General features: G+C 46.3%; 2 protein-coding genes and 2 non-coding genes across 4 annotated transcripts; all 4 read left to right on the top strand.

Annotated features, from left to right (window-relative positions):
* Positions 1 to 2625: 2625 nt before the first annotated feature.
* On the top strand, positions 2626 to 3600 carry LOC136018797 (olfactory receptor 10A7-like). Its single transcript, XM_065688391.1, has one exon. The coding sequence runs from the start codon at positions 2626 to 2628 to the stop codon at positions 3598 to 3600; it is 975 nt and encodes a 324-aa protein (XP_065544463.1).
* A 9168-nt stretch (positions 3601 to 12768) lies between these two features.
* LOC136018919 (olfactory receptor 12D2-like) lies at positions 12769 to 13710 on the top strand. Its single transcript, XM_065688596.1, is given in 3 exon segments — positions 12769 to 12924; positions 12927 to 13240; positions 13242 to 13710. Coding segments are annotated over 3 exon segments (939 nt in total).
* Positions 13711 to 14601: 891 nt separating this feature from the next.
* TRNAM-CAU (transfer RNA methionine (anticodon CAU)) lies at positions 14602 to 14673 on the top strand. Its single transcript has one exon. It is a non-coding gene; the product is annotated as a tRNA-Met (tRNA).
* An 8154-nt stretch (positions 14674 to 22827) lies between these two features.
* TRNAS-AGA (transfer RNA serine (anticodon AGA)) lies at positions 22828 to 22909 on the top strand. The gene has a single exon. It is a non-coding gene; the product is annotated as a tRNA-Ser (tRNA).
* Positions 22910 to 27168: the final 4259 nt, after the last annotated feature.

Genomic DNA, 27168 nt, shown 5'->3' with positions numbered 1-27168 from the left:
CTCCCTGTCCTGCCCTGTTGAGGGTGAGTGAGAGAGTGGTGGGGAGGGAGCCTGTCCGTCAGCCAAAGCCAGGCCCCTGTACATGGCTAAAGATATTTGCATTCACACAAGTGAGAAAACACGCAGAGACAAGAAAACCACGTCACTCATGGAAGACCAGAAGCAGGATAAAATCTGCATGGAGTACAGTCAAGGAGTCAGGGCTCAAGTCAAACCTCTCAAAACAGGAGAATATTAATGGCTCTTCTGTGGTGTTTCCCAGCTGTGATGCACTGGTACAACAGCTTTATTCTTGTTCCACATGTTTGACTTGTCTTTCTAGTTTTTTCAGGATACAAGCCTAGACTTTGCTGGAGTTGATTAAGTGTTAACTACTGCAGTCTTGAGTTCACATCACCTAATTTTTCACCTATGATGTCTTACACTGAGTCACCATGATATCATGGAGAGTGCTTCAGATGTCCAGCTAGACAGGTACCAAAACAGATCTACTGTTTTCAGTATGAAGTGGACAAAAGCAGTAACCCCCCCCCCGCCCCCAATCAACCAAAGTTATCATGTTACAGTGCTCTACATCCATAACACCATTGCTACTCATGTGTTTTTTATGATCTCTTGAAAGTCTCTACTGCTACTGGGAAACCAGCATATGTCAAATTCCATTTTTCTATAGTATTAGTAAACTAGGTAAGAAAAAGAATGACAGAATATCCTATTATTACTGTTACTTATTTCACACATACAGCTCTGAACATGTGAAAGGAAACTGCCCATGTATCGTAAAATATACTGCATAATTATACAGATCATGGATAAAAAACCATCATTCAACATATGATTTCACCGTACCGGAAAGTTGCTGCCTGGAGACCTGATCCTACTGGGAGCACAGGAAAATTCAAATACTTCTACCCATCAGCTGAAGGAGCCGTTAGAAACAGAGAGTAGATGCTGCTTCTTCCAGAGGAAAACAAAGGGATATTTTTTTCTCCCCTCTTTTCTTATTCTCTGTTCGTAATTTCTCTCCTCTCTGTCTTTGGACTTACTGCCCCGATTGAAGAGAAGGAGAAAACTCTACCAGTTTAAGTAACAAGAGGTAATATTTTATTTTCTATTCCTCATTCTTAGTTGGTTCCCAAGGCAAAACAAAAACATACGTGTGTTTCCATTGTCTATTTTTCTAATGGTACAGGGAGCTGCTGTTGCAATATAAAAGAGGAATCTGTCCCATCTACCTTTAGACAACAGCAGTACAGATTTTTACATCTGAAATACTCATCTGAGAGAAATAGGAATCTTCATGGCACTGGTGATTCATCTTATTTTAGATGTTAATGGTGGAGAAACACTATACTGACAGTGTACTTGCTTATTTCTATTGTCTACAGAAAGCTTTGGCAACTGCAGTTGCCTATTTAGCTGATAAATATGTTGAAGAAATAAATCACAGCGTCTATGTTTTCCCATCCCCTCTTTTTCTCTTTCATCATTGCCAAAGAAAAGAAAAGGCATTTTTAGAGATCCTTACAGCCGAAGACTTCAAAACCTCAAGCTCCTTTTTTGTTATTTGTGATACAGTAAAGGCAGAAAAAAAAATCCATGATTCTGTTTCTGTGTCTTTTAAATATCAGGCAAGTATATTTTGGCTGCAACTGTCTGAAAAGTTTTCCGACAAATGGCTTTGTTAGCACACCTAATGAGAATATAAATTCGTGGAAACAGGCAGTAAGGTGTAAATGCTAGTAACAACTGTATATAGTCAGCTGTCTGTATGCTGAGAATCTTTTTAGTCCTAAGAGCTTTTCTTAAATGAAAACTCAGAATATGGATTTTATATGTTTTGATGAAACAAACATAAGTGCATGAACACTTTTATTAACTCAAACTTTTTTATGTTTGGGTTGCCCTTTTGTAAGGTTAGCAATGAAAATAGTGTAGGTAGACCACTGATGACTGAGCTAAACTGGTAGGTGGAAAGCCACAGGATCTCCTTATCACCTACTTTGGAGCACCAAGAATTACATGAATTCCAAATAATTACATCTATCCAAAATTTCAGTCATTGCGTACTCCCTTATTAATGATGCCACCGATCCTGGCATCCTTGGACATCCATCTTAGAAGGAATGAAACTATTTCTGTCTTATGCTGTATTCCTCTTCATTAAATATAAAGTGACTCTAAAATGACTGACTAACATTCAGATAGCTAGAGATATTTAGATGCTAAAGTTAACTGAGAGACAACTAGCCCACCCAAAGTGAAATTCTTCTGTCTCATCATAGATGCTATTCTTATGCTAAGGTGACCTGCCCTTTGGAGGTATTAATTTCTATCTACATAAAATAAGCACAGAATTGCTATTTGAAATATGTATGTCCATCTTCTGTTCACCTAATTTAGAGAAGATGAATCCCGCAGCCTCTGACTGCTAAAAATGACGTTGTACAGGTTCCCCAGCTGGGACCTTTTACACTGTGGTCACTGTCATATGCAATCCAAATTTCACCTCATGGCTTAAACCCCGTTTTACTTGCTACTGTAGCTATTTCTGAGACTGCAGATCTGTCCCAAGCTACTAATTTTTTTGTATTATAGGGTTGTTTGTTTTTTTTCTTTTTTAGGATGGGACCTATTGAGGACATGAGGACAGGAAACCAAACGGTCACTACTCACTTCTTACTTTTGGGGTTTGCTTTCCATGGCAAGATGCAGCTCCTATTTTTCACAGTGATTTCCACCATGTTCCTGGCCATCTTGATAGGGAACTCTCTAATCATTGTGATCGCAGCCATTGACCCTGTCCTACACACTCCCATGTACTACTTCCTAAGGAATCTTGCCTTGACAGAGATCTGCTACAGCCTGAGCATTGTCCCCAAGATGCTCGCGATTCTGCTGGTGGAGGGAAAAATTATTTCCTTCACAGCTTGCGCCTTGCAGCTCAACTGCGTTATTCTTTTTGTTACTTGTGAGTGTTTTCTCTTAGGTGTAATGGCTTATGACCGGCAAGTAGCAATATGCCACCCATTGCATTATGCCACCATAATGAACAGGGCTCGCTGCTTCAAGATGGCTTTTGGGTCTTGGCTGTCTGGTGTCCCTGTGGCTCTGGGCTTCACCACCTGGTTATTTACCCTGCCCTTCTGTGGGAGAAACGCAGTCGACCATTTCTTTTGTGATGTTTCTCCTGTGTTAAAGCTGGTGTGTGCAGACACAGCCCTGTTTGAACTACTGATTTTTATTGCTATTGTCATAATAGTGATGATTCCCTTTTCTCTGATAGCTATCTCTTACCTTTGCATTATCCATGCTATTCTTCAGATACCCTCGGCTGTGGGCCAGAGGAGAGCCTTTTCCACCTGTGCAGCTCACCTGGTGGTAGTGACTCTTTTTTACAGCACAACTGGCATCATTCACCTGCGACCCAAGTCCGGCCTCTCATCCAACATGAAGAAAATGGTTTCCCTGTCTTACACAGTTGTCACCCCCATGCTCAACCCCATCATCTACAGCTTGAGGAATCAGGAAGTCAAGCAAAGCTTGAGGAGATGCATCAACAAATGGTTACTTAAGAAGCAGGAGATAGATTCCTTGTAGCTGCATGGAACGGAAGTGTTTCCCTAGTTAAAAAATTAAATGGAATTTATGAATGAAGTGAAAGCCTTTCAAAAATACCTGTGCTATATTATCAGTCTTTTGCTGTTAAATACAGATATACCTGGCCTTTTTTACTCAGATATTAGAATAAAACAAACCGAGTGTAGTGGAGTTTTATAATCACTAAAGTGGATTATAAAATTCTTACCCTCCCACATCATTATACATTTATCCCCGTAAGTATATGGAGTCTTTGTCCGGGCAAAAAAGTTTGTTTCCCTCTCCATCAAAGCAAAAGTGGTATCCTGGAAATTTCCCCCCACAGAAAAAAAACCCTCAATAATGAGTTAAGACACAAGTTAGTACCTTATGAATGGAGGGGATGAGCTGTGTCTCCAGGATGTGTCCTTCCTACTGATGTGAGAGATTGGGTTCAGGTCTAGACCTGATATGATTTTTTTCCTGTTGGAACAAAGACCTCGTTCCCAAACTAGCTAGTAACTTGCTCAGTTCAAAACTAAAAGAGTAAACTGAAATATTGCCAGCTAGTTGCAATAGATTTGTTTTAATTAATTCCCTTCTTATGTAGGCTGAAAGTAAGCTAGGAGGGGATTATTTCTTAACTCTTTGAGCCTGATACTTACTATCTGATTGGTTTTCCAATTGGCTTGCCAGATGGAGCATTCATGAAAGCAAACTGTGACTTCTGCTTTTATTTTCTCTCTGCTTATTTTGATCTAACTTTAACCCCAATTCTGGTATTGCTTATAGCTGAGCAGCATTTTTTCTTCCAGTTTGTGTGATTAATACCTAACTTACATCGTCTCTTAGACCAGAAGCCACAAAGGCTTTCTACTACAAATGCAAAAGAACAATGGTAAAATTCCTTGTACATTTGGTATATGTGGAGAGGTTTGGGCAGTGGGGAACAGCAGGTCATGGGATACCCACACTAGAACAGGTTTATCCTGAAGGACTGCAGGCCCCAGAGAAGACCCACACTGGAGCATGGGAAAAGCATAAGGAGGAAGGAGCAGCAGAGGAAAACTGTTATGAATAGAGCACTACTCTCCATTCCCCATCTTTCCTATTACACTCCCATTCCCTCCACAGCGTGAGCTGGGAGGAAGTAGATGATTGGGGAATGGAGGAGTGAAGTTGAGCCTGGGAATATTAAGGAGGGGTGGGGAGAAGGTGTTTTATCTTTGTTTCTCATCATTAAAACTATTTTAATCAGAAAAAAAATTATTTTCCCAAAGTCACTCTGTTCTGCACATGATGGTTGATAATCAGCCAAGGATCTCCCAACTCAAGAGCTTTTTCATCTTCTTTTCTCCTCCTGTCCTGTCCTGCTGAGGAGGGGACTTGAGAGAACGCTCGAGTGGGAGTCTGGTTGCAGTACAAGGTCAACCCACCACAGCAGTAAAAGTTACAAGTATTGGTAAGAGGTGATTTTGGGAATAAGAAATAGATAAAATTGGAAATGAAAGGAAGGGGTTAGAAGAATGACATTTTAATACAGTGTGATTAGGGAAGTGGAAAAATTTGAATAGGCAATAGAAATGAAACATGTGAATGTGATGGCCAAGGGATACTATGATGCATCAGGTAATGTTACAGTTGAGGATGATGCAGATGGTGTGGAATAACGGGTGGAGATCATATTGATCCATGTGTCAGGATCTCTAAAAATGCCTTTTCTTTTCTTTGGCAATGATGAAAGAGAAAAAGAGGGGATGGGAAAACATAGACGCTGTGATTTATTTCTTCAACATATTTATCAGCTAAATAGGCAACTGCAGTTGCCAAAGCTTTCTGTAGACAATAGAAATAAGCAAGTACACTGTCAGTATAGTGTTTCTCCACCATTAACATCTAAAATAAGATGAATCACCAGTGCCATGAAGATTCCTATTTCTCTCAGATGAGTATTTCAGATGTAAAAATCTGTACTGCTGTTGTCTAAAGGTAGATGGGACAGATTCCTCTTTTATATTGCAACAGCAGCTCCCTGTACCATTAGAAAAATAGACAATGGAAACACACGTATGTTTTTGTTTTGCCTTGGGAACCAACTAAGAATGAGGAATAGAAAATAAAATATTACCTCTTGTTACTTAAACTGGTAGAGTTTTCTCCTTCTCTTCAATCGGGGCAGTAAGTCCAAAGACAGAGAGGAGAGAAATTACGAACAGAGAATAAGAAAAGAGGGGAGAAAAAAATATCCCTTTGTTTTCCTCTGGAAGAAGCAGCATCTACTCTCTGTTTCTAACGGCTCCTTCAGCTGATGGGTAGAAGTATTTGAATTTTCCTGTGCTCCCAGTAGGATCAGGTCTCCAGGCAGCAACTTTCCGGTACGGTGAAATCATATGTTGAATGATGGTTTTTTATCCATGATCTGTATAATTATGCAGTATATTTTACGATACATGGGCAGTTTCCTTTCACATGTTCAGAGCTGTATGTGTGAAATAAGTAACAGTAATAATAGGATATTCTGTCATTCTTTTTCTTACCTAGTTTACTAATACTATAGAAAAATGGAATTTGACATATGCTGGTTTCCCAGTAGCAGTAGAGACTTTCAAGAGATCATAAAAAACACATGAGTAGCAATGGTGTTATGGATGTAGAGCACTGTAACATGATAACTTTGGTTGATTGGGGGCGGGGGGGGGGTTACTGCTTTTGTCCACTTCATACTGAAAACAGTAGATCTGTTTTGGTACCTGTCTAGCTGGACATCTGAAGCACTCTCCATGATATCATGGTGACTCAGTGTAAGACATCATAGGTGAAAAATTAGGTGATGTGAACTCAAGACTGCAGTAGTTAACACTTAATCAACTCCAGCAAAGTCTAGGCTTGTATCCTGAAAAAACTAGAAAGACAAGTCAAACATGTGGAACAAGAATAAAGCTGTTGTACCAGTGCATCACAGCTGGGAAACACCACAGAAGAGCCATTAATATTCTCCTGTTTTGAGAGGTTTGACTTGAGCCCTGACTCCTTGACTGTACTCCATGCAGATTTTATCCTGCTTCTGGTCTTCCATGAGTGACGTGGTTTTCTTGTCTCTGCGTGTTTTCTCACTTGTGTGAATGCAAATATCTTTAGCCATGTACAGGGGCCTGGCTTTGGCTGACGGACAGGCTCCCTCCCCACCACTCTCTCACTCACCCTCAACAGGGCAGGACAGGGAGAGAAAACAGACGAAACAGCTTGTGGGTCAGGGAGATCAATTACCAATTACCATCACAGGCAAACCAGACTGACTTGCGGGAAATCAGTCAATCGATGAATTTCCCAAAGGAAATTTACTTAAGGAATCGGCTGGATTGTTGCACTCAAAGAGTTGTGGTCAAAGGCTTGATGTTCAAGTGATGACTGGGATTTCTTGGTATTGGGCCCGGAGCTGTTTAACATTTCTGTCAGTGACATGGACGTTGAGATCAAGTGCATGCTCCCCGGATTTGCTGATGACAGCAAGTTTTGAGGTACAGTCAAATTGTCTGGATTGTCGCACTCAATGAGCTGTGGCCAACAACTTGATGTTCAAGTGGAGACCAGTGACAAGTGTTGGGGACAATATCAAGCACAAACACAAGCTGGGCAGAGACTGGACTAAGAGCAGCCCTGAGGGCAAGGACTTGGGAGTGATTGCTGACAAAAAGCTCACCATGACCCAGCAGTGTGCGCTTCAGCCCAGAAACCAACCATGTCCTGGGCTGCATCACCAGCCATGCCACACTTCTTTTGGGGAACAGTCCACTTTGGGGACTGAGTCAGACAGAAGTGTCTCTGACAGGTCAGTGTCTGCAGCTGTGTGGCTGGACATACCTATGTTCAGCTCACCCTCTCACAGCTCTCACTTGTGATGCTAACGGGCCTGGCAAGGCTTACTTCTGCCCTAATAAATACACAAGTTATCTTATTTTAACAGTAATCATAACCCTAAAATTAATTTTGCTGTACTCTAGGTCTGCATTTCTGTAAGTATAACTTTGTTGTTATGGTTTTAACTCCTTTGTCAAAAAAAACCCAAACAAAAAACCAACCCACAATCTCAAACCTCCAGTTTCCTTTCATATTGAGATGATTTTGGTTTCTTTCACAACAGCTGTCAACAGCTGCATCATCATCCTCCACTGAGCCTCAAGGGCTCCTAGCCTCTGCTTGCCTTTTTAGAGCGCGGTGACTCTACAGTGTGTGGTGCATGTGTGTGCATGTGTGTGCGTTGGTGGGGTTTTTCTGATTGTCTACACAGTTATATTCCCTAAAGCATCTGGCTGGCAGTGTGCATGATGAAAATGCATGAGATAATTAAGAATTATTATTTTTCAAATATCGTGGTCTGCCTGAGCATGCAGAGCTGCAGTTCTGAAAGACAAAACTGAAATTGAATTGAATCTGCCCAGGGACGTCAAAGACAGCAAGAAGGACTTCTGTAAGTACATAGGTGATAAAGGGCAGACTAGGGTAAATGCATGCCCATTTCTGAATGAGTTGGGCGAACTGGTGATGCAGGATGTAGAAAAGGTTGATATGCCAAATGCTTCAGGAATCCCAGCTCCTAGAGAGCAGCGGGAGAGTCTGTAGCAAGGATGGTATATCCTTGCTGAGGTAAAGATCAGGTCAGGGAATACCAGTAAGTCCATTAACCCTAATATGTAAGTCCATTAACCCTAATGGGATGCTCCCATAAGTGTTGAAGTTTCTGGTCGATGTCTATTCTAGCATCAACCATTCTGTGATTCTGTGATCCACCTTCTGTGCAGAAAGCGCAAAGAGGGACATATCTAACTGATCTCCCATCATTTGCCAAACCAGTCATTTCATTACAGAAAATTATTATGTCAGTGAAGCATGATTTTTTCTTGGTGAAGCTGTGTTGACCATTGATCATGATCACATTCATGTTCTTCATGTGCCTGGAAAGGGTTCACAGGGCAGAACTGTGGAATCATGAATTCCCCTTTTTGCCCTTTTCAAATCCAGGAGTGAGATCTGTTTTCCTTCAGTCCTAACACATCTCTCCCAGTCATCGTAAAATTACTGAGAGTTGCCTCAATGTGACATTAACCAGCTCCTTCAACACTCATGGGAGAATACCTATGATGTTTTACTCAGCAATAAAAGGCCAGGGAGTAGAGGAGGAAGGGGGCATGTTCATGCTTAAGGTGTTTGTCTTCACAAGCAACAGTCAGGCATGCTGAGCCTCTGCTCCCTAGGAAGTTATTAGACATTGCCCGAAGACGGGAAGTAATCAGTTAATTCCCTCTTTGCTTGTCTGTACAGCTTTTGCTCTCTTATTAAACTGCCATTACCTTGATCCATGAGTCTTCTCCCTTTGATTTTGTCCCCACAGGAGAGTTGAGTGGGCAAGAGGTAAGATGCTTATATAGTTGCAGAAAATTTAAGACTAAACTTGGCATTTTTCAATTAACCCGCTTCCTCATACAAACAGTTTTCCGCTTTCACTTCCGTGTTAAGTAAATACTTTGTGCTTGTATAAACATGTCTTCACCTGTAACACAGACTCCTGAAGCTCTAGTTTGTGGTGTTATGCTGGCGTGCAGCCTGCTGTCACCGCACCGTACACCACCTGACACGTTGGTTTGCGTTTGGACAGTGTGATTTTCTCCCCTGAACATGAATTCTCCCTGAGTAGTCATGGGCCATTAAATAAAGCTAGCAAAGGCAGTGTCGACATAAAATGTACAGTGGAAAAATTAGATACCTTTGTAAGGATACGTAAAAGGGCAATGGCCACTCCTTTAGGGGTACCTGGTCAAGGACCTCTTTCAGTGTGACATGGCATAATGAGAAACGGAGGAAGCAATGAACAAGAACTTACAGGGATACAAATCTGATCAACAGATGATAAGGGAGTGTTATGGTTTAAACCCAGCAGGCACAGATGGCCCATGCCAGTACCCGGTCTGTGCCCAAGGGGACTTGTGAATGTGCAAAGTCTGTGGGACCAGTGTGTGAGTGTGTGTGTTTGCTAGTGAACATCAAGCTAGATCAGATGGCAAGCAGGGAACCCATGAAGCAGACAGGAGGGCCTGGGACCTGGGCATGGATACCAGGTGGACAGAGGGGCCATGTTGGTGGCTGAGGGGTCCACAAACATGCCTATGTTTATGAACCCAGAGTGTATTGCGTGTGTGCCTGCACTACTGAACTTCTACCTCTATCAGCTGAAGACAGAGGTAGGAGTTCATCCTTGAAGCTGTTAGGGATAACAGGAAGGGCTTCTATAGGTATGTTGCCAAACGAAGATAAACTAGGGATAATGTGGGCCCTCTCTGGAAGGGAAACAGGAGAACTGGCTACCCTGGATATGGAGAACACGATGGTTTTCAATGACTTCATGGGCAAGTGCTCCTGCCATGCCACTCAAGACTTGGAAGGCAAATGCAGGGACTGTGAGAATGAAGATGTTAGGCCAACTATAGGAGAGGATCAGATCTGAGATCACCTCAGGAACCTGAATGTGCACAAGTCCATGGGAGCTGACGAAATCCATCCGCGGGCCCTGAGGGAGACCAATAACGAGTGGTGATCCTCAGGTGTTGGGACCAGTCCTGTCCAACATCTTTGTCAGCGACATGGACAGTGGGATTGATGCACCCTCAGCAGGTTTGACGATGACACCAAGCCGTGTGGTTCAGTAGACAAGCTGGAGGAAAGGGAAGGGATCTAGAGGGGTCCCTTGAAAGGTGGGCCAATGCCTGGCAGTGTTCAAGGCCAGGTTGGACATTGCCTTGGGTGACATGGTCTAGCGTGAGGCGTCCCTGCCCATGGCAGGGGGGTTGGAACTGGATGATCTTCAGGTCCTTTCTAACCCAACCCATTCACAAGGACTCTGCGGATGAAGCGCTCTATAGACAGATGGGAACAGCCTCATGCTCACAGACCCTTGTCCTCATGGGGGACTTCAACCATCCTGCTATCCGTTGGAGGGACGGTACAGCCCGGCACAAGCTATCCAAGAGGTTCCTCAGTTGTGTGGAAGACAACTTCCTCCTGCAAGTAATAGAGGAGCCAACAAGGAGAAGTGCCATCTTTGACACTGTGCTCACCAACAGGGAGGGGCTGATTGGAAATGTGATGCTCCAGGGCAGCCTTGGCTATAGCGATCATGAGATGGTTGAGTATGAGATTCTCAGGACAGTGAGAAGAGCGTGCAGGAAGCTCACTACCCTGGACTTCAAGAGAGCAGACTTTGGCCTCTTCAGGAACCTGCTTGATAAGGTTCCATGTGATATAGCCCTAGAGGGGAGGGGGGCCCAAGACTGTTGGTTGATATTCAAGGATCACCTGCTACAAGATCAGGAGTGCTGTGTCCCAGCTAGGAGGAAGTGCTGCAGGAGGGCCAGGAGACCTCCTTGGGTGGATAAGGAGCTGCTGAGGAAATTTAGAGGGAAAAAAGAGGCTTATAAAACGTGGAAGCAAGGACAGGCAGCCTGGGAAGAATACACGGATGTTGTCTTCTTTTTTCTTCTGTTTTGCAGGTGGCTCACCCATGCAGTACATTTAAGGAACACTTTGTTCATTGCTCTGCAACTCACCATTGAATCACAAATCTCATCTCAGAAGACTTGCCAAAGCAGCAGGCAATTTACTTCCTGTGTGATGTTGTCGATATTTTGCACATTCTGGACATGGCAAAAAGACTTTCCCTCCCCATCTCTAACTAGGTCATGAGAGACTTCTGGTACAATTTGCAAAGCTTCCTCTTTGCATCCTACCTGAATAACTACAAGCCCCTGGGAACTTGCAGTAGTCCTTCTCATCACACCTGCAGTATTAATCTCTGAGCTAGAAGAATGCCAAGTCAATATGGACAAATAAAAGGAGAACCCAAATTCTGTCTTATAACTCCACAAATCAAGTTGTTTTGTCCTCTGCTTTGCCTTCTGGCTCATTATCTGCCCGGGTCTTCCTACAGTGAGAAAATGCTGATTGCTGATGAGGTGAGCTTTGTGCAGAATTATCCTTTTTCACTATGGAATTTCTGTAGTTGGGAAGATAGGCACGCTTCATCATGCAAAGTCCTTTTTTTTTTTTTTTTTTTTTTTGCACTAATCTTTAAGCAAGAGTCTTAAAATTAGAACTGTACCTAGACCTCTTCAAACACAGATGTCTGACTAAAATTTTCCTAAGTCTATAATATTATCAAATCTAATGTTTCCACCAGAGCTTGTTCAAAGATCAGACTAAAAGTATTTTTACAGAATAGATCAGGTTTTTAGAGTGAACACGTATGCGCCTAAATTACCTTAAGGCTACATGCTCATGTTCTTTTATTATGAAATCAGTTGAAAAGTTTTCTGCTTGCTTGCTGTTTTCATGCTGAAATAATAAGCTAAAGAAGTAAGAGGAAAAGAGTGACAGGGCTGGAGATACAGAATAATGACTTCCAAAAATCATCTGTTTCCAATGAAAGTATGTAGTACAATGGAACAGGCAAGAAAGATCATCTGTATGTGTTTAACATCTTTACAGGAAATATCTAGGAAGCAATTTATTTTCTTTTCATTTGTTGTATTCATCAGTATTAATCTTCACTGCATTGAATGTACAGCAAAAACTACTTGGAGCACCTTCGGGCGGCTGTTGATAAAGAAAATGGAAATTGTGTGATTGTTAAAAGCAAAAAACTGTCTCTAGGAGATGCTAACCATTACAAATGTGAAAGCTGAGATTGGCATAATGAAATGTCAGCACAGTAGTAGAAAGAAAGCATCAGGACTGAGTCACATCATGAGTTAGAAGCACTAGGATGAGATCAAAGTTTGCAGTTCCAGTTTAGCAGAATTGAAATACGAATGCGTCTGAAGGTGAACAAACAGCAATGTTTTGCATCTTACATATTGTGCTGTAATGCATAGGTGGAAGTTTTTATATTAATACTTTACCCTCTGTAATATTCTGCCCTCTTCTAGACAGAAAGTAGAAGACTACATTGAAGTTCCTCTGTCCATGTTACTGTCTTGACTTTCAATGCTGCTTTTATGTTTGATTACATGTGCTGTGTTTTGCTCTCTTGTGCATTTGTTTGCATTAAAATAGCGCAGAAGCCAGTGAGTTTTGTAATACTGTTACTCTTCACAACCGTGGAACCCTGACATTTTGCCTTTGCTTCTTATTGTTCTAGCAATGCTGAACCAAACAGCGGTCAGGGAGTTCATCCTTTTGGGCCCCACCGACATGCAGGGGCTGCAGCACTTTTTCTTCATCTCTTTTCTGCTGCTCTACTTGACCAGCCTTCTGGGAAATGGTGCCGTTGTGACCATGGTGATATCTGAGCCCCGGCTCTAAACACACTGACGTACTTCTTTCTGGGGAACCTGTCCTGCCTGGACATTTTCTGCTCCACAGTCACTGCTCCCAAGATGTTGACAGGCTTTCTCTTTGGGCATCAGCCCATCTCCTTCAGTGCGTGCTTGGCCCAGATCCACCTCTTCCACTTCCTGGGCAGTACTGAGGCTGTGCTCCTGGCCGCCATGGCCCATGACCACTACGTGGGCATTTGCAACCGTTTGCGCTACGTCCTTGTCATGAGTCCACGGACTTGTCTGCTGCTGGCTCTGGCTAGATGGTCCACTGGCTTTGTACATGCCACAATGCACTGTCATGACCTCTCAACTGAGTTTCTGTGACTGCAACCACATCCACCACTTCGGTTGTGACATTAAGCCACGGTTGAATTTGGCTTGCAGTAGTACCAGCCTCAACACGACCCTCCTCAGTGTTGTTGCCACATCTATTGTCCTAGTCTCCATCACTCTCATAGTCCTCTGCTATGTCTATATTACCTCCTTCCTCTTCTGTAACGTCCAGTCCTAGGAAGGAAGATGGAAGCCCTTCTCCACCTGCATCTCCCACCCCATCATTGTGGCGCTGTTATACATACCAGTGCTCTTCACTTATGCACCACCTTCCTCAGTAAGCTCCCCTGGAATGGATGTGCAAGTGTCTCTCATGTACAATGCTCTCACCCCAGCTCTGAACCCCTTGATATACACCCTTAGCAATCAGGAGGTGAGATCTGCCCTGAAAAAAATGTTAGGGAGACAACCCATTCCCAGAGGAAAGTGACAAAAACAAGGAGAAGACGCAGGATGTCGTTACTCCACCTCTCGTATTTATAAGGAGAGAGGTCAAAAGGACACTGTATTGCATGACTCTGAAAAACTACTGATTATCTCATGTAGCTCACTGCACTTAGAAATGCATAGATCTAAATCGGGGGAGTTATCCACAGATTTAATGCTTCTTCCATCATTTTTAGACGTCTCATGTGGTCTCTGGCTTCCAGTACAGAAACATGGGTGTCTACTGCAGGATTTGAGGCACAGCTGACAGCACCGTGGAGATTTCCTGGATGATCTAAGCTATCACATGATTACTTGATGGCTATGTAGTCTCTCGCACTAGAGGCCACTGTAGCTACAGTAGCTATTTCTGTAGTAGTACATACATACTTGTAGTAGGAGCCACAGCAGCCTCTCACAGAAGCCACACCTGTAGCCCCTCCGTTATCAAAACCTTGCCACGCAAACCCAACGTAACAGCAGATATACTTAGGCCAGATCACTTATATTGTACCAAGAGCATTAAACGAATCCGGGGCTGGGGGGCAAACTATTGCAGAGAGTACAAGAAACTGACCTCAGAATGGGATCCAAACATCTCAGAAGTGGGAGGACAAACCACACTGGCCCCAGAAGGGGGTCCAGAGGGGGACCAAATAAAAGAAGAGAGTCCCAGTTCAAAAGTGATCCACCTGACAGAGTTTGGGGCGAGCCAGGTCAAAAGTTTTGTACAAAGTAAGTTAATGGAAAGCTCAAACTGCTTGGGGAAAAGGACAGTTATGTGGAGAGCACAGGTAGGAGGAAGTGAAAGAGGTGTGAGAACAGGTGCAGGTTCTGGCAATGCCACGGAGCATCAGGCTGGGCTGTGGAAGGTCTGGGTGAAGAGTGTGGGTGGAGCAGAGTGGCGCAGCGGAAGCGTGCTGGGCCCATAACCCAGAGGTCGATGGATCGAAACCATCCTCTGCTAATTGCTTTTTTTTTTTTCCCCCTCAGTCCAGAGGCAGGGGACACCATCACCACGATGCAGTGCATTGAAGCCTTCAGCAAGTGTCCCCACACTGTTGCGCTCCTGCTCTCTGCGCACCCATGGCCCTGGCTCTCCCTCAGCTCCTTCCCCCGACAAGGCAGTGAGTGTCCTGGGGACATCGGTGTTTCTTTCTTCTGAGGCAGCTCAATCCCAACTTCCCAGCCACGAGCAAGGACACCCAGGCTCCAGGGGTGGAGCAGGACAGGCCTGGGGCTAGTCTGGGGAGCACCAAGGTCATTGGCTCAACCACCTGGGGGCTTTCTCTGTCCTAGTCTGTTTTCTGCCATGGCCAGTAGCATGTTCAGGCAGGAGCAGGGCCAAGGAGCCATTTCCAATGGGCATTGTATTGGCTATATGTGGCTAGGTGTTGGGTAGTTGAGGGCAAAGGGGGTGCTCCAGGGTGGTCTCCGTGAGAGGAGCCAAGGGGCTGCCCTGCACCGCACACAGATGGTTCCATCTCCACAGTAGACCCATTTCAGGACACAGCTGTGCCATCAGCTGAATTTGTAACCTCCCTGTGAAAACATATTCCAGAAAGGGTAGAACATGTGAGACAGAGAGAGGAGAAAGTGGGAGATTCAGAAAGAGCAGAAGGAAAATGCATCCCCCCTGTGCCACTTGGTTAGAGGAGTCTGGAGTGAAGTTCAGCCTGGGTAAGTGGGAGGAAAGCTGGTGTTTTATGTTTGTCCTTTTGTTTCTTGCTATGTGAATCTATTTCATTTGGCAAAATGCTAATTCACCCCATGCTGAGTCTGTTTTGCCCACAACAGTGTTTTCCATGGTCCTGTATTTATCTTGACCTGGAAGCTTTCTCATCCTATTTTCTATGCCTGCCATCTCACTGAAGATAGGGAAAAGAGTGACCATAGAAGGGGTAGTCCATTCCATAGAACATCATGCTCAGTATATAAACTGGGGGGAGCTACCTGGAAGGGACCCATGACTGCTTGTGTCGGTGAGCAATTGTATTGTGCATCACTTGTGTTTATTGTTTTATATTTTTCCACCTTTTTGTTTTATATTATCCCCCCTTGTTATTTCCCTTATTATTGTTGTTAGTATTAGCATTATATCGCACTTTATTTTAGCTATTAAACTGTTCTTATCTCAATCTGCAGGTTTTACATTTTTTTCAATTCTCCTCCCCATCCTGCCCAGGGTGGGTGGGGAGGTGTGAGCGAGCAGCTGTGTCGTACTCAGCTGCCAGCTGGGTTTAAACCACTACGCTATACCATAGCTCGAGACAAGAGTCCATGTCTGGAACTCTGTCCCAGGTTGCCTGGTGTTATGGGCCAATCCTGGATAGTCCTCGATGCTGATCTCCACAAGACTGTGGCTAGCACAGTTGATTCCCCAGCCAGCACCTCACATATGCAGAAACACACCAACTTTTAGCAGCTTGAGGAAGGGTATGTGGAGGGGGCTGGAAGGAGGGCGCTGGAAGAAGGAGGCTGGCCAGTCCATTGAGAAGCAGGAGGGAGACAGGTCTGTGACTCAGAGGAGATAGAGAGAAGCCCTAAACAGAGAGAGCTGGTGGTACAGTGGTGAGCATAGCCGCCTTCCAAGCAGCTGACCCAGGTTCGATTCCTGGCCAACACACCAAGAATTTTGCTTCTGATGGTGTTCAAGGTGCCTTGCTTTTCCAGAGCTGCTTGCTCAGCTTCCCCACCAGTAAGGAAGAAAGCAGGCAAGCACGGAACAGCTGCTTCACAGGCAACGCTGCCGATCGCTGTACCAGCCATGCTCAAAGGCACAGAACCCTCCTCTGAGGCTCTCCGGACTCCTGCAAACACCTCCGTGTCCCCAACCCATTCATCTTGTAAACTCCGTTGTGCTACCACAGACTGCTGTGATCAGAGGAGCACAGAGGCAGCGTTGTGTTCCTGTAACCTTGGGTGAAAAGCAACTGGGCTCTGGTCTTCCATTGTCTACCATGATACATCTGGTTTTGTTGGACGGTCTCTCTCTTCATTCCAGTCTCTCTCCCAGGGATCCCAGATAAGGTTGCTGGTGAGAAATACTGTTACAGTGTCAGCTGCCTGGGGTCCTGGAGAACACCCTTCTGAGATGAGTGTATTTCTCCTGCTGAGGTGGCTCCAGGCTGGGCTCCTTACTGCGATGTTGGTGCAGGAGGCAGAGGAGAGGGATTTTTGGTCTGGCCTAGAGCTGGACCTCCTGCTGCTGCTGCTTGCACCTAGCAAGAAAGGCATGTTGCTGTGGCAGGGTCCAGATGAAGATCAACAATGCCCTGGTGGGACCCAACGCATGCATTATGCTTCACAAGGCCAGATATGCATATCTGGGGATACAGTGCGAGAAGGCCTGTCCTTTATGTAATGTCTCAAAGTCACACCAGAGTGAATTTGCTCTTCATCCTCCACCTTTTCCAACTCTCCAGTGTCGGCTGATCAAGTGTGGGGATTCCTCCCTTTCAGAGGGGATGTTGAGATGTACAATGCCTGTGCTAATACCACAGCGTTATTTCCTCTAAAGCACTCTTCCCTGAAAACAGACTCTGCTAAGCCCTGTAACTGGGTCTGAAATACTCTCCTGAACAATCAAGGCTGCATGTCTTGGAGATCAATACCCCAGCCAACCTGCAGGGCTGCTGGCCTACCTTGTCCAGGCTCCAGCATTGCAGAGACAACCTGAAGTTTACTGGAATTGAGTGCAATAGTGTTCCTGGTAACTAAGAATTGAAACAACTGAATTTTTCTTGCAGCTTACGGTCTGTGGACAAAGGGAAACACGAGGAGCCTCTTAGAACTACATTTTCTACCTCAAAGCAAGAGGATGGTTCTCTATCCTTTAATCCACCTGTACATTCTCCTGCCCCATGCATTTAGAGAAATGCATAAGATGCCCTCTCAGCCTTCCCTTTCACAGGCTAACCAAGCCCAGCTCTCCCAGCCTGTACTTGTATGACAGCTGATCCAAGTCATTAATCCCCTCAGTGACCCTTTGGAAGGGCTGCCTGAGCCCCTAGCTGTGCATAAGTGGGAGTCAGCCTCACGGTCACACTAGAGGAGTTCCTGTAAGGGCACAAGGCATGCAGACATCGAAGTCTCCAACAGAGGAAGGAAACTTTGCAGAAAGATTTCCACTTGCTGCTGGGAGCAGATTTGACCAAGAGAGGAAGGTGAAGCAACATCATTCAGTCAGGAAAAGACGTGGACCTGCCCCAAAGTTCATAAAGCTATAGCAGCAGTGAGTAATGAAAGGAAGTCATGGTGCATCATTGAGGAGAGGGATGCATTATTTCCAAGACAGATCAGTGGCACTGAATCTAGGGGTTGGCTGCATGCTTGCACGTAGGACACCTTGTTTTACACCTGAGCAGCTTAGGTGATTTTTAGCCTCCAAAACAGCTCTGAGTACCAAAATACATCAGCACTGGCAGAGCAGGTAGCTAACTGAGGGAAGAGAACAAACCACCACGAATATCCAGCTGTGTTGCACAAAGTCTTTAATCAGAAGGAACAAATGCGGCACAGAACAGAGACCAAGAAAGACATCTGCAGGCTCTGGGGAGGCACAAAGAACGGCCCGTTTCCCAAAGAAAAGATCCACGAAAATAGCTACCCTTTTCCCATTCCGCTCCACCTGGTTGCCATCCCAGGCCACCAAGAGCAGTCACTGACTCCGGAACCCTTCCCACATCAGTAGGAGGTTCAGCAAAGCAGAAGAGAAGGAGCCCTTTCTCTCAGGGGCTCAGAGCAAAGCAGAGCCAGAGGAGGCAGCGTGAGGCTCATCCTACAGCGAGGAGCAGAGAGCACAGGACCATCCTGCCAGGTGGGAAGAGGACACCCAGCCCATCTGGAAGCCGTGGCCACTCTACAGCTCATACAGGGTGCACGTCTTTCTTCTGGCTCCAAAGGGGATGATCCGCCAGCTTCAGCAGTTCAGACTGCAACGGGGAGGAGGCAGACACAGGCCTGACCCCCCCAGACCAAGGGAGCCCCCAGAAGAGATGGGAACCCCACCAGTGCTGAGGGAGCTCCCAACAGCAGCTGACAGAGAGGATCCCACAGCCGTGCTCTGAGGGAAAGAGGTGAGGATGGGGCCCGGCAGGGTCACCACCACCGGGGAGGCTTCGATGAACACCGTTGAGTCAGCGCAGCGGGCGACACAGGGCTCACTGCAGCTGCTTGCGAGTGGCGTTGGGCCAGAGGTGCCGCAGGGGCGTGGGGGACATGGTCTGAAGCAAGACATCTCTCGGTGAGCGAGGCAAAGCTGAAACACAGAGCAGGCAGGGAGCACAAACCTCAATACTAGCGTGTCCTTGTCTTCTCCAGCTCTCTCTGTGGGCACATCTTGCGTTGAATACACGCAGTGACTCTACAACTTCCAGAGCCCTCACTGGCCCAGCAGGTTGCATGGGACAGGAAGGCTGGCCCCTTTTGTAATAGGTCCGCTTTCCCTGGGGTTAAAGCCCCTGTGGAGTGACTGATCACACCCCATCTCCTGAGCAAACAGTGCTGCATTGAAGAGAGCACTGCATGCGCTTGGCCATTTGGTTAGATACAATTTGATGGACACGCACAGTCTGGTGGGCAGCCATCCCTGCATCTGAGCCCCACGGATGCTTTCTGCTTGGAAAACCCTCCTCTTCCCAGCTGCCCCCAGCCACCTCCATGAAAAGGACAGAGGTCTCAGGGGTTGACTATTTCCATTGCAGGGCCAAGCAGAGGCAGCCCAATATCAGCCTGAGTAGCCACCAGCACAGCACTTCAGCCCACAGAGACAGACAGAGCAGACTCAGGCTTACCTTGTTCTTAGAGGAAAGGGAAGCAAGAGAGGAAGATGCAGAGCCTGGAGTAGAGCAGGCTTTTATGCTGTGCTCCAGAGCCCTGAGGGGAACCAACATTCCTTGCTCATGAAGCATCTGAACACACAGTAGTCGCTGCTTGCCAAAGCCTCGCTGGTGATGAAGCCCTTGCCTCTTTCATTAGAAATACCGTGCTCCCGCTTTCTATCACTGAACATCAGAACGACTCATCTGTGCCCCGCCTTCATAAGATCGATCAACTCAGATATCTCAGGCATGTGCAGAAGGATATTTAGAGAGTGTTTCCATGCCTTTGCCTTTTTAGTGGTGAGCACAGCTATCAGTCATGGTCAAATTCAGGTACGAGGTCACCTCAAGTGCTTTCCTGTCAGGCAGTATGGATAACATGGAGAGACCTGCTCCCCACGGGTCATTGTAGGGACACAGGAGACTCTGAGTAAGTTCAATCAGAAGGTCAAGACTGCACAAGCCCATACGTGAGGTGAAACTCAGCTCTGCAGGGATGTGGCCAATCTCAACAGCAAGGAAGGACCATTGTGCGCCATAAGGAACTTTTCTGCGGGAAGGGGTGATGGCCATGAGCACCTTGCTTACGCTCATCAGGCTCTACCACAGCCTGGTTTTGTGATGAAAGAGATGCCCACGATCGTCCCTGAGTGAGACCCACACCCAATTTCACCTGTTCTGCTCAGCAAGGGCATCCCAGAGACCAGATGCCTGGATGGCCTGCTTTTGAGAAGAGGTGCAGGGCAGGGGGCCAGAAGGTCATAGACCATTTTTCTGGGTCAGGAATGGTGTGGCCAATCCATGCATTTCAAATTACAAAGGGACATCGGATCAGTGTGCCAGTGCAGCTGCTGAGAGTCCTTGTGATGTGGAAGAGTTGGGAAAACACCTGAACTGCAGGCTAACATGAGTCACGCTGCTGTGGACTTCAGTGGAGATGCTGCCCTGGTCTCAGGTGTGCCAGGCACACCAGAGCTCATAGCTTCAGGTGCCGGTTTCATCAAAGAGCAAAACAGGTGAATGAGCGTGTGTGTCTCTTTCAGGAAGGATGCAGCATCACTTTGATCACCCTCCTAAGTGCTGATTTCCTTGTTTCCAGCAGGTTCCCCACTTCCCACGTTGAGCCCAGGCCCCTGGCTGGAAGAAACCTTAGGGCATGGTTTAGTCATCAAGGGACATAACTATGGAGATCCCATGGAGAAGTCACTTGAAAGAGAGCTGTCTGACCTACTGGTCTGCTATCCGTCATTTTCAATCTCCCTTTGTTACCTGAGCTTGTGGGCAGTAAAAACTGTCTGTGGCAAAGCCTTAGGAAGCATCGCCTCTTCTTAGGTCCTGATCCCGACAAGGTACTTCAACCATCAAGACGTCTGCTGGCAAAGTGACACAGCAACCCAAAAGCAGTCCAGGAAACTACTGGAGTCTGTCGTGGACAAATTCCTAGTAGATATGATGGAGAATTCGACCAGAGGAGAGACAGTGCTAGACCTGCTCCTTACTAGCGCAGAAGAACTCACCAAAAAGGTCAAGACAGGAGGTAGCCTGGTCAGCAGCAATCATGTCTTGGTAGCATCCTCAGCCTTGAGACATATAGGGTAGGTAAAAAGTAGAGCCAGGATCCTACACTGTAGAAAGGCAAGCTATAGTCTGTTTAAGGTGCTTCCGTGTGCGATCCCTTGGAAAATGGCCTCAGAGATAAAGGATGCCGAGAGCTGGGACATATTGAAAGACATTTTTCTGGAGCCTCTAGAAATCCCAACATGCAAGAAGTCCGACAGGGGAAGCAGGAGCCTAGCCTGGGGAAGGCAAGGCCTCTTAGCCAAACTGAAACAAAAGAAACCAAACTAAACTATACTAAACTAAACTAAAGAACTAAACTAAAATTAAAACATAGCAAAGATGGAGAGGCAGTGAAGGCAGGGATAACATCCTGGGAAGATTACAGGGAATGTCACACGGGTGTACGGAGGGCATCAGGAAAACAAAGCATAGCTGGCTCTGAACTTGTCTCTGGCCATGAAAAATAACTAGAAGGCATTCTTCAGGTACATAGAACAGCAAAGGAAGGTGAAAGAAGTTGTAGCCCCACACTGTAGGTGAGCCAAACGGGAGGCCTGGCTGTGACCAACATGAAGAAGATGGAAGTTCAAGACCACGGCAGGAACTTGAAAGTGCACAAGTCCTTTGGGAACTGAGGAGATGCACCCGAGAGTCCTGCAGGAACTGTCAGAGGAAGTTGCTAAGGCACTATCCATCAAAATAGCAAAGTTGTAAAATAGCCAGTGGCTGGAAAAGGGGAAATATAATCCCCCAGATATATAAAGGGAAAAAAGGAAGACCTGGGGAACTGCAGGCTAGGCAGTCTCGCCTCTGTACCCTCAGCAGCAAGAAAGGACCATTGTGCACTATGAGGAAATTCCCTGTGGGAAGGAGTAATAGCACGAGCACCTTGCATAAGTCCATCAGGCTCCACCACGGCTCACAGCCCCATTGTTCTGGGTCAGGGATGGGGTGGCCAGTTCCATGCATTTCAAATTACAAAGGGCCATCGGATCAGTCTCCTAGAGCAGCTGGGAGTCGTTGTGATGTGGAGTTGGGAAAACCCCTGAATTGCAGGGTAACATGAGTCACGCTGCTGTGGACTTCAGAGGACACAGTGCCCTGGATGCACACAAGCCAACGTTGCCAGAGCTCATAGCCTCAATCCTCCAAAAGTTCTGCTTCCTCAGAGGCATTTCTGCCTTTGTCATCACAATTACTCTCAGGTGCTTGGAGAGATGGATTCGAGGTCCTTTTGTAGGTTGAAATGCAGGGAAACCTGTAAACACTGCGCTAACACAAATCCCACAGACAACCTCGCCGTGCAGATTGTTTTCTGAATGTCAGCAGAGGAAGGACTATAGCTTGTTTTGCTTTTAGCAGCTGTTGAACTAGAAAAGGTTTGAGTAGCTTTGTCCCCTTCAGACAGAGAGTCCAGTTCTGAGAGGCTCCTTTTTTTCCCTCGGTCCGTAGGCCATAAGGCTGCGAGAGACATGAAGTTGTCTCAGCTCTTAGCTGCCAGGTACAGTGTTGCACCCAGTTCCAGGATGTCCCTGCAGTGCCAGCTCCTGAACAGGGTCAGTCAGCGTCTCCAGGGTGCCTTGAGATAACACAGAGAGGTCTTTGATTCATTAGACGTGCAGTGAAAGTCCCGGCTACAAATCTTGAAGTGGAGCATTGCCCTGTAACTCCCTGGAAGCCAGGTGTCATTGCACAGACACTGTGATCAGTGGGGCGGAGAGCGGAGAGGGCTGCATCAGGTAGTTGTGGCCGAGTGGTGAAGGCGATGGACTAGAAATCCATTGGGGTTTCCCCGCGCAGGTTCGAATCCTGCCAGCTACGGTGAACAGCTGTTTTTTGGGCTGCTACCAAATGACCAGGTTTCTGCAGTGGCTTCCAGCTCCACAGTGTGCCTGGTGCCCAGGCAGACAGTAAAAGCACTTTCCCTCCTGGTCTTGTCCTGACTGAATGGTAAACTCTGCTCCCATTACAAAGGTAGGCCTTTGGGGGGAAGACTATGGACCAGGGCTGAGTATAAGCCATGAAAAGAGCTCCACCGTTGCTGTTTCTTGAGTGCAACTTAAGAGGCTGTGGGGATATTCTGCCCAACCAGTCCCCAGCAGGGTCAAAAATGAACAACCTTTCCAAGGGGGTTTTTCAAATTTAGCTGAAGGATGAGATGATGAGAGGTAGGTGTGATCTGTGCCCTCGTGTTCTGGGTAAGATGTTGTCCTGGGTTTAGCAGTAGCAGTAATTCTTCTCCTTCTTAGTGGCTGGTGCAACGCTGTGTTTTGACTTTTGTCCTGAGAACAGTGCTGATAACGCCGATGTTTTTCGTTGCTGCTCAAATGTTTGGTCTGGCCAAGGACTTTCTGAGCCTCATGCTCTGCCCGGGAGGGTGGGAAGCTGGGAGGAAGCAGAGGCAGGACACCTGACCCAAACTAGCCGAAGAGGTATTCCACACAACAGCACGTCATGCCCAGGACGTAACTGAGGGTTACCCGGAAGGGCTAGTTCACAGCAGGGTTGCAGTAGGTATCAGTCGGTGCTTGGTTGGGTGGGGTGGGGCGAGTTATCGGTTGGTGGGTGGTGAGGTGTTGTATTCTCTTCCCTTGTTCCCTTTATCATTATTATTATTGGTGGTAGCAGTAGTGATTTGTGTTATACCTTAGTTACTAAACTGTTCTTATCTCAACCCATGGGAATTGCATTCTTTTTGATTCTCCTCTCTGTCCCTCTGGGTGTAGGGAGAGGGCAAGAAATGGGAGAAGGAGTGAACGACTGCGTGATTGATGGCTGACTTTGTTTAAACCTCGACAGATGTGAAATTGGCAAAAAGAGACTTGGTGGTGACGGTGGTATCAGGAGACCATCCCCTGCCTCCACCGACCCTGATGGGTGGGACAGAAAAGAGCCAGAGGTTTCCCAGAGGTCTTCTTTCAGTTGCATGCTCAGCTGCCCCTACTAGAGGAGCGGCAGAGGTTGAGCTTCTGATAGCCTGCCTGTGTGGTTTAGCATCTTAAGGAAAAAGTAAACTCTGAGAAGCACATGCAGGAAGAGCCTACACAAGGAGGAGGAGAAAAAAATACATTGCTGGCACATGGTCAATTCCCTGTAGCCATGCCACTCAGGCTGGGGAAAGCATTGCAAGGGAGAAAGAACCTCAGAGAGATTCTCGGCAGGAATAAAGAAGCAAAGGGCAATGGAGAGGATGCCTTAGTGTGCTCACATCTGCACCACCGTGCTGGTCCTATCTGTCCCCATGTTGCTTTTCCCTCCTCTGCCTGGTTGCTGCATGCTCTGGCCAGCAGTGTTGGGCAGGACAGGAATGGCTCCAGGCACAGAGAAAAGGGGTTTCTCTGGCTCTCTGGCAAGCTGCATGGTGTCAGGAGCAGCCCTGGGCTCTCAGGTAGCAGTAAGGCTAAAGGTGAGAGTCCAAGTCAGGGAAAGGAGTGTGGTGTGATTGTGTAAAACAGACCTGCGGACAGGGGTGAGGAAAGATATTTTTTTATGTTGGTGTTTCTGTTTCTCACTACATGAATCTGTTTTAATCAGCTATGCCCTGACTCCCCTACCAAGGTAAGCCTGGTTTGCCCATAGGAGTTTTTGCTAAGCTGTGTTTTTAGAAGTCATGTTTGTCTTGACCCATACTGTTTTCAGAGATCTGCTTCCCCTCCCAGAGTCTGGGAAGGAGTGCTTTTGAGAAGAGGTGCGGGGCAGCGGGCCAGAAGGTCATAGACCATTTTTCTGGGTCAGGAATGGTGTGGCCAATCCATGCATTTCAAATTACAAAGGGACATCGGATCAGTGTGCCAGTGCAGCTGCTGGGAGTCCTTGTGATGTGGAAGAGTTGGGAAAACCCCTGAACTGCAGGCTAACATGAGTCACGCTGCTGTGGACTTCAGTGGAGATGCTGCCCTGGTCTCAAGTGTGCCAGGCACACCAGAGCTCATAGCTTCAGGTGCTGGTTTCATCAAAGAGCAAAACAGGTGAATGAGCATGCGTCTCTTTCAGGAAGGACGCAGCATCTCTTTGATTACTCTCCTAAGTGCTGATTTCCTTGTTTCCAGCAGGTTCCCCACTTCCCACGTTGAGCCCAGGCCCCTGGCTGGAAGAAACCTTAGGGCATGGTTTAGTCATCAAGGGACATGACTATGGAGATCCCATGGAGAAGTCACTTGAAAGAGAGCTGCCTGACACACTGGTCTGCTATCCGTCATTTTCAATCTCCCTTTGTTACCTGAGCTTGTGGGCAGTAAAAACTGTCTGTGGCAAAGTCTTAGGAAGCATCGCCTCTTCTTAGGTCCTGATCCCGACAAGGTACTTCAACCACCATGACTTCTGCTGGCACAGTGACACAGCAAACCAAAAGCAGTCCAGGAAACTACTGGAGTCTGTCGTGGACAACTTCCTAGTAGACGAGATGGAGAATTCGACCAGAGGAGAGACAGTGCTAGACCTGCTCCTTACTAGTGCAGAAGAACTTACCAAAAAGGCCAAGACAGGAGGTAGCCTGGTCAGCAGCTATCATGTCTTGGTAGAATTCTCAGCCTTGAGAGGTATAGGGTATGTAAAAAGTAGAGTCAGGATCCTACACTGTAGAAAGGCAAGGTATCGGCTGTTTAAGGTGCTTCCGTGTGTGATCCCTTGGAAAATGGCCTCAGAGATAAAGGGTGCCGAGAGCTGGGACATATTGAAAGACATTTTTCTGGAGCCTCTAGAACCTTCTTGTGCAGGGTGCCCTTTGCAGACAGAAATGGGGGCCATGAGAACAATGCTTACAGCTTATCAAGATCAGCCACAGCCTGTTTTTTCCACCCACAAGCCCATATAACAAAGGGAGATTGAAAACAATGGATACCAGACCAGTGGGCTAAGCAGGTCTCTTTCAATTGACTTTTCCATGGCATCTTCATACTTATGTCCCTTGATGACTTTACCAGACCCTAAGGCTTCTTCCATCCAGAGGTGTGGGCTCAACTTGTGGTAAACAAGGAAATCTACGCATAGGAGGGTGATCAAACAGATGCTGCATCCTTCCCTGAAAGAGACCCATTGACCTGTTTTGCTCAGCAACTTCGTGCTAGAGGCCAATGGCCTGGATGGCGTGCTTTTGAGGACAGGCTCAGGGCAGGGAGCCAGAACCTCACCTCTCTTTTTCCTGACTCAGAGATGGGTTGGCCCATTCCATACATTTCAGTCTTCAGTGGGACATTGGATCAGTCTCCCAGGCAGCTGGGTGTCATCATGATGTGAAAGAATTGGGAAAACCCCTGAACTCCATGCAAATATGAGCCACTGTGCTGTGGACTTGAGTGAACATGCTGCCCTGGACTCAGGAACGCCAGGGATGTCAGAGCTCATAGGCTTATTCCTCCCAAAGTGACTTTTTAATGCAACCAGAGGGAAAACCTCATAACCACGTTTTCCTGGGACAGTGTGAATGTGATTCCAACAGGGTTAGACTGCCCTTATTACATCAGTGCTATGCCTTATGGCTTTCCCAGTGGGCACTGTGTTGTCTACATATGGCAAGGTTTTAGTAGTGGAGGGGAGCTCTGTTCTGTGCTCTGCCTTCTGCTGCTGCACACCATTGTACTAGAAACAATATCAATAATGACTGATTTGCCCCTGGAATATGGGAATGTTTCTGTACTGTTTATTCCTCTTTTTCTAGGGTTTTTAATTTTGTATATGATGACCATGATTAGAAACATCCTGACCACTGTTCTGGCTTTGATTTAATTTGATTCACTAGAATTCTGAAATTAGTCCTTAGTTCTTTTGTCCTCCACCATCTTTCCCAAGGCCATAGCTGCATGGATCCTTGCAGATGTAACCATTTCTGTTGATAGCTGCACTTTGCAATTTTTCTGGTGTTGTGTTCTGACAGCTGCAAAGTAATGCATCAATGCCTAATAACCATGACTTAACTCTAAATAAAACTCTCCACTTTACAACACTTACCAAAGGTATGATTTGGCTTCGCTGATAGGGAGCACTGGGATGTCTGGATTACTTTTTAGTATAATGGTAACAATGACATCTATTGACCCAATGGATGTAACTTTCTCTAGTGACTATCCCTCTGATCAATCTTT

The sequence above is a fragment of the Lathamus discolor genome, chromosome 8 (assembly GCF_037157495.1).
Source record: "Lathamus discolor isolate bLatDis1 chromosome 8, bLatDis1.hap1, whole genome shotgun sequence".
NCBI classification, from domain to species: domain Eukaryota; kingdom Metazoa; phylum Chordata; class Aves; order Psittaciformes; family Psittacidae; genus Lathamus; species Lathamus discolor.
This window is presented reverse-complemented; position numbering and strand designations above follow the sequence as displayed.

Excerpts from the sequence above, each read along its gene's own strand:
- LOC136018797 (XM_065688391.1), top strand. The coding sequence starts at position 2,626 with ATGGGACCTATTGAGGACATGAGGACAGGAAACCAAACGGTCACTACT.